At 48.5% G+C, this 7,499-nt stretch overlaps 1 protein-coding gene across 1 annotated transcript; it reads right to left on the bottom strand.

The window, feature by feature from the left end:
* Nucleotides 1–943: 943 nt before the first annotated feature.
* On the bottom strand, nt 944–7,125 carry LOC136580075 (uncharacterized). The gene is made up of 5 exons (XM_066580305.1): nt 7,012–7,125; nt 6,481–6,673; nt 6,292–6,409; nt 4,492–4,557; nt 944–1,499 (listed from the first exon to the last, which is right to left on the bottom strand). Exons 1-5 carry the CDS (start codon nt 7,074–7,076, stop codon nt 1,021–1,023), a joined length of 921 nt encoding a protein of 306 aa, XP_066436402.1. The 5' UTR covers nt 7,077–7,125; the 3' UTR covers nt 944–1,020.
* Nucleotides 7,126–7,499: the final 374 nt, after the last annotated feature.

Raw genomic sequence — 7,499 nt, 5'->3', positions numbered from 1 at the left:
TAGAGAGCTGAAACCTGGTCTAAAACTTTTGGAAGCGCCTGATTTACCTATGTGGCAAAGTCGTGCAGATTACTCCAGTCATTTGGCTGTGCATAAAGAACAGACAACAGAATTAATTTATATATAAAGATAAATATACTCATGGCGGTCTAGCGCCGCGGCATCTGACAGGTGACATCACCCAGCCCAGTGGCGTCCCATAAACCTGTCACATGCACGTCTAATGCAGAAGCCCCCAGCCCTCCCTGTTGGGCCTTCTACTGCCTATAGTGGTCACGTAGGTTGAACAGAAGGAGTCTCTATATTAGATGTGTGATATTACATGTGGGAACTGTCTGAATTGCATGTATGTTATTACAAGGGGAAGAATGCCTATATTACATGTGTCACATTACATATGGGAGGACTACGTGTATTACATGTATCATATTACATAGGAGAGCATCTATATTACATGTGTCATATTACATAGGAGAGCATCTATATTACATGTGTCATATTACATGGGGGGAAACATCGTTATTACATGTACCATATTATATGGTGGAGAAGCAGCTGATATTACATGGGGAGCATCTGTATTGCTTTCATGTATAGACATGCATATGAATATTACTGCTGTACTTTATTTATGCTCCTGCGAGGACCTTCAGAGATAGGTCACATGTAGAGATGAGCCACCTTACTCGGTTCGGGTATTTTTGGACCCGAGCAGCGTTTTTTCCGAGTAACTGATACTCGGACGAAAAGATTCGGGGGGCGAGGAGGGTGCGCGGGGGGTTGCAGAGGGGAGTGGGGGGGGGGGGGGGGAGAGAGATCTCCTCCCTGTTCCCCACTGCTACCCCCTGCTCCACCACTCCGCCCCCCGCCCCCCGAATCTTTTCGTCCCAGTATCCAAGCTAGAAGCAGTATCCGATCAGAGGCAGATTACAGGAACGCAGTATTTATAAAGGATGGACTTTATTATTCCTGCAAACCACCATAAAATACATCGTATGAAAATATAAGGAGGTCACCCGGTCACTGATCTCCATCCGCAGGGGGCGGAGTCATGGACGACAGATCGATATTAGTCCCAAACATTTTGCCAATCAGCTGTATGGAGACGTCCTCGGTGGGGTCGATCTTCACGGTGAATGTACTGGTGACTCTACCCCTGCCGGTGGTCTGTGTCACTGTGATCACGATCACCTCCTCCTTTTGTGTTCTGATTGCTGGGATCAGCTCGGGTTTACTGTCAAGTGACCCAAAAATAGGAGCTGGAACTTCTAAATGTTTTATCATTTTTGGAGATTCTTCTGGAGGCTCTAACATTATTATCGGCTTGTGCCTGTAGTCGTTCTCGGTGAAGTTGCAGCAGATTTCATAGGCCTTGTAACATTTCGGTTTGCTCCGTTTTAACTCTTCGTTGCTTTTATTCTCACAAGTGTAATGCTGGGAGTAATGGTCGATGCCGTCATGACAACATTGCCGGAGAGTGGGATTCTTGAATTTGCTGGCTGCAGATAGAGAAGTTACACCAATAATTAATGTTACAGTCTATAGGGCTGGGGGGTCACATTGTAGTGGCCCAGTACATCATCCTGGTCCCCTTCATAAATGTCATACATGTATGTCTTATGTTGATGCACTGTGCAAGGCTGTCTTGCCATTTCCAGTATGTGTGTTGCACAGCTTCAGTGCTTGAAGGGTTAATGTTTAATAAAATCCAAAGCTTGTATGTAAATGTATCAGTTATTTCATGTCATGTGGTATGAGAGAGTTTATAAAAGTGAGTGATTAAGAACAGGAAGAGGTCTTCCATCTTGTCTGCCACCCGAGTTCCACCTAATACAGAGCTACATGGAGGCACCTTCAGCTTTCATGTGGTGAGGATGGAAGAGGAGGAGCGATTTCCCGAGCAGCAAATGAGCTGGTTGTGAATGGAGTGAGCCCCAAGAGTGAGAGAGAGCATCTGTAAGTAACAACTGTCTTCCAAGGCTGGTGCAGAGATACTAATTTATCCTTTAATTTTCCTATGTGGCCGTCTGAGGTCTGGATCACCGTGTAGAGGTACACCCTTTAATTGTCACAACCCCACGTCTCCAAGTCGGGGTGGAGGTACTGCAAGATAATAATCATTATTCTCACATGTGCATCTTTGAGTTTATGAGAGCTGTGTGGAGGTACTATGTTCTGAAGCCAAGTCATGTTTCCTGCACTGTAAAGTCTACAATTGAACTGCCTTGTATTATCTGTTTGCAAGTTTCAAGTAAAGTTTATGCCATTTTAACCGTTCCTAGAGACCCGTGGTACTAAGAACTGTCTGTGGCTGAATTTATTAACCGCCGAGGGTCATACCAGTGTGTGTAGGAATGGTGGCGTCATGCGTGACAACTACAATCCCTGTTCTCCTGTTTAGCGGGCATACCCTATCCTAAAGGGTGTCCCAGTGGCCTGCAGTGATACTCTGTCCTTGGCTGCATGTTTACCCTCCGGGAAGGAGCATGGGAAGTGCTGCCGTGACAAGTCAGCACTATACCCTCCCAGCTCCCCACGTAGGTCAGGTCACCGGGGTCTCCCTATGGGACGCTGCTGGGTTCCACAACATACTTTGTCTGTAACCGTCCTGCCCATCATGTAGAGCTTAAAAGTTTGGAGCAGGGATGTTTCCAGGGGAGGGAGGAGCCTCAGCACTGTGTGCCTCCTCCAAGGCCAGAGAAAGGTCAGCCTCACCTCCCATGATTTTCTCATGACAATATCGCGCTCGCAAGTGTGAAAGAGCCCTTACCCCATCTTTCTCGCATTTAGGGTTTCTAGGTTTTGTCCTTTCTTCCTGCTTTTTTTTTCCAACTCGCATGCAATAGCGGGGAGTTTGAACTGTCAAAGAAAACCCCCCAGGTTCATGCACTAATACGCTCCGTAGCGGCTGTGGAAATTCCGTCCAGAATTTCGCTGCGGCAAATCCGCCTGCAGCCGCTAATTCCCGGGTTAGCCAGCCATGTGGACAAGATTTGTCAAAAATCTCGTCCACATGGGACGGCCAATCCATCACGGCAAAGCCGGCAGAAGCCTGCGCTGTGGCGTGGATTCCCTGGCCGCAGTGTGTCAATTTATTATTTTTTTTGTTGCAGCCACGCATTTTTCTACGGGAGCGCCAGCTGCAACGGAAAAGTGTGCGACCAAGCCACTCCAAAATTGCGGCTAAGTGCCGCGGGTTTTGAAGCTGCGCTTATCCCGCGGAAATCTTGCAGTTTTTCACTGCAGCCAAACCAGGAGATTTCCGGCGGGATTCCGCCCTGTGGGAACCCAACCTAAACGTTCAGTAATAGTGGGAGTCAAAGCCGCTAGCCACCATAATAACCCCGACCTGATCCCCATTCCTTCCTGCAGGAGCCCAGGCGCTGGATTAAGGCCATTTCACACTAGTGTTATTGCGTTCCATCAAGCAGTCTAGTTGTAGAAGCTGCAAAACGGAAGAAACCTTTTCAGTTTTCCTGCCCGTTGACTTGCAGTGAAGCTCAAGACCTTCCATTCCAATCAGTTTCTCAATTCTCATTCTCTATTCCGCTATTTTTACACCAAAACAAAAGCGCGGACGGACGGACTTGTTTCGAGCTCCAAAAAAAAGGAAAGAAAAACGGATCCTTTTGTTTCACTTTGTGGTCAATGACAGATGGGAAAAATAGAAATCAATCCGTTTTCATCCGCTTTTCCTTTACTATTGTTCTATTGGGTCTTATTTCTGAGCAGAGCAGAGGGCAGAAGACAACGGGAGGGGGGAGAAACAAGCCAAGCAGCGCAAAAAACGGATCCGTTTAAAATGGTGAAAATGGAAGTGAAGCGGAAATGACCATAAACATACTTTCTGTTGTTTTAAAGGATCCGTTTGATGGATTTGCCAAGAAATCAGAAATAATGCTTTCTGTAAATTTACGCTTCACTTCCATTTTGCGCAGCTCAGTCTTTTGTAAAACGGGATCCACCGAAAAAAATCCTCAGTGTGAAACCAGCCTTAGCGCTGCATCGCCTTTATGGTCTCTCAAAGTGACGACAGACGGGGGGGATTGCACAGCGTAGAGGTGCGGCTTATCATTCGTTTCTCCCACTTTCGCTACTTTGAAAGTTCGTAGGCGTCCAGTCCTCCGATACGCCCCCTGTACATACAGGGACACAGTCAGGAGGAGCTTACAAGCTGCGGACCTGTGAGTGCGAGGAGGCGTGAGGTGCGGATACCTCCGTGTGCTCATCCAGGGCAAACCAGAGGAGACTGTAAAATGTGGTGACGTCTCCGTGTGATCCGTCACATTTACTGTCTGCCAAGTCCATAAATCTGATGGAGGGTAAAGAGGAGGAGCCTCCGTAATAACTAATCAAGCGCCGGCGCCCTGCAGAAGAGCTAGAATCTGACTGGTTGCTCTGGGTAGCAGCGTGCGGTCTCCCCGTTGTGGCACGGTCACCCCTGACTTATTACACAGGACCCCGATGTCATGAGTTAAAGCTGTAACGTACTCAGCTCCGCGGTTCGCTGCTCGGTAAGCACAGATCGCCGGCGTCTTCTCCGGATGGCGGTTTTATCTGGAACGAGAAACGTTTCACATTAGAATGAAATATCGCCAACGTGTGATCCGCCGTGAGAAGCCGCCCGGATCTAATGTACCCCCATGTACAATATAGATGGGAATGCGGGCAGTGGGGAGCGGTTACCTAATGGGGGAGCAGCACAGAGGGTTTCAGGGGAGGAACGTGCTGGATTGTGGGGGGGTCACAGATGGGGAGCTACATAGTGCAAGGAACCGGGACCCCGCAGCACAGAGGGTTTCAGGAGGAGGTCTATATAAACTTAGGGCAGCTTCACACTAGTGAGGATGAAAACGGGCCATGAATAACGGCCCGATATCACACTTGCCACCATGTGAAAGCCCTGTGTATGTGAGGAGTTTTCATGTGAACACAGCCTCACATCACTGCAGGGATGAAGGGAATCCCCGCTGCGGCTGTCACAGCTACGGCGGAGGATCGCAGAGTTCTCCCATCGCTTTCAATGGGGCCAACGCCGGCCCCATTAAAAATAATGTACGGCTATAGGACATTAAGATTCTAGGGCTGCATGGAATCTGGAGCAGTGAGGTAGTTCGTTAGGTTGGGCAGTTTTTAATGGCATCTATAGGGTTAACTACAGGAGCTGTGGTTTGTGCCAGAATGCTGGCGAAGTTTTCCTGAGCCCTGGTGACAAGAGTTGATTGGGCAATGGATTTTCGGCGGGAACAGCTGGAAGCTGCCAGTTGAGTGAAGCCCTGGAGATAGGACAGGGATTGGCCAGGTGTGTGGAAGAAAGAAGAGGAGGTATTATAAAGGGGTGACGGCGGGACGGGACCTTCAGTCTGACGAGGAATCCACGTTGTCTCGCCCTCCCGCCCGTTTGTGTGGAGTTTCGTGAGGCTGTTGTGGGCATTTTTCAAAAGGGGGATTGCCGCCCGCCTTCAGCTGGTGGGCATCAGCGGTTGAGTTTATATTTGATGGTGTTTGTATGACCAAGACTATTCAGTTTGATACAATTTATGGAATTATTTAATTATTAAACCCGTTTCCAAATAAATGCTGCGGCCATTAAATCCCAAGCAGCGGTCCGAGTCGTTATTTCAAGTTTAGTGATAAGAGTTTTTTTTATAACGTAAGATTCCATGGGCGAACTCGTAGAATGATAGGAGATGCGGCGATGTGTTTCTCGTGGCGCCATCGCTAATGTGTACGAACCCACTAAAAAAATGGGTTTCATATTTGTGCGTCTCGCACAATTTTCTCGCCAGTGTAAAGGCTGCATTTACAAAGGAGATAAAGACGTGCGAGTTCACAGGAACTTGTGTGTTGTAATAACTTATTATGTACAACGGGTTTATTCACGTGAGTGATTTTTCTGGTGCAGCGATGCTGTGAGGGCGGAGAGTCGCAGCGCGTCCTATCTTATGCGTGATATTGCCAATCACATGACTCTCACATGTAGATGCAGTTTTTATGCGAGTGAGATGTAATTTTTATATTTTTCCTATTGAGACAATGGTTTTCATGTGCCTTTTTCTGGCAAAAGGCATCCCAATCACAGGGAAAATCACGTTTCTCGGACCGATATCGAGCTTGTCCGTAAATCAGGTCTTATACTGGTCTAAACAGTAGAGAAAAGCACGGAGTGCACGTCCACATTATACATAATTACAGCTAATACTTCCCTCAGCTGAGGGGTCGTTACAGTGTATCAGAGCAGACAGTTCTCTAGGAGCTGCCCTGAGAAGATCACGGACGTTCAGACCTTACCGGGCTGATTTCTGGGGCTCCGGGCACCGCCGGTCACCGGGATCCTCATCTCTTTCCTGAACGCTTCAGATTCCACCACCAGATCCACAAACTCTCCGGGGGAATCCTCCACTCCAATCTACCACATAGAGGAACAGCAGTGAGATGAGGCACAAGCTCCAGGACTCCGCACATCCCCTCGACACTCACCGAGAGCGTCACCGATCCCCGGAAACGGTTCTCAGGAGTCAGCCGCAGCAGCGCCGAGGAGAACGTCGTCGTCTTATCCGGGTAACTCACTACAGAGACCTTCACGGGGAAACTCTCCAGCTGCTGGGACACTCGGATGAAAACCGACTCCGGGACGCCGAGTCTCCATGTTTCCGGTGCAGTCACGTGGGGGCTGGACGAGAAAGAGGAAATCACGATACAGCATGAGGGAGGGGGGTCTGTATGAGGAAGACTGAACCCAGATATTAGGAAAAGGTACAAATACTGCCGATCAGCACACCCACTGCTGAAGTACTCTGTGCTGCTGGGACCCTGCTCCTTCCACAATGTAACTGTCTGTGACCTCCCACAGGATCTGCACACTCATCAACTAAAATACTCTGTACTGCAGGAGGATGCCACTCTTTCCACTATGTAATTCTCAGTCTGTGACCTCCGAAGATCAGCACACTCCTCTCCTGAAACCCTCTGTGCCCCCCGCCTGTCCTCTCCTCACATCCTGGCACTTACACCAGCCTGCGCCCCCATCCTTCCCCGTAAAGCAGGAGCAGCAGCACGGTCTGCAGGAGGATCATCTCTGGAGCAGCTACGATTAGTGCGGAAGAGAAGGAGGACGAGGAGACTTCTGGGCAGGGTTCACATTTACACTGGAGCCAAGTCTCTTATCATCATGGGAAGACATTGTGTTACTTAAGATTTCTTGTGAAGAATAGATGTCACCCAAGAGCTTACGAGGAACAGCGTCTGTGAATACGTAGCACAGAGGTTCCCGAAGTGGTCTGTATGGACCACCTAGGGTCAATTTTGACTTGCTGGGGGTCCCTATCCGCGGGAAAAAAATTGGGGGGCACACAAGATGTAAATGGAGGTCCAAGTGAGTGGATCCCACTTAGGCAGGTCATTATCAACATTTAGGTGTTCTATAAATGACATAGTACACCCTACACAGATTGTGGGCATAATACTTATCACAGACATAGAAATGACTTACCTCTTTG

Source organism: Eleutherodactylus coqui, chromosome 10 (genome assembly GCF_035609145.1).
Source record: "Eleutherodactylus coqui strain aEleCoq1 chromosome 10, aEleCoq1.hap1, whole genome shotgun sequence".
In the NCBI taxonomy this organism is placed as follows: domain Eukaryota; kingdom Metazoa; phylum Chordata; class Amphibia; order Anura; family Eleutherodactylidae; genus Eleutherodactylus; species Eleutherodactylus coqui.
Note: the sequence above shows the minus strand (reverse complement) of the source record. Positions and strands in the feature narration are given on the sequence as shown.

Bases quoted from the DNA above. Each gene is read 5' to 3' on its own strand.
- LOC136580075 (XM_066580305.1), bottom strand. From the start codon at position 7,076: ATGATCCTCCTGCAGACCGTGCTGCTGCTCCTGCTTTACGGGGAAGGA. The intron at 6,674-7,011 runs GTAAGTGCCAGG...TTTCTCGTCCAG, and splicing joins GGATGGGGGCGCAGGCTGGT to CCCCCACGTGACTGCACCGG. The intron at 6,410-6,480 runs GTGAGTGTCGAG...TCTATGTGGTAG, and splicing joins GGGGATCGGTGACGCTCTCG to ATTGGAGTGGAGGATTCCCC.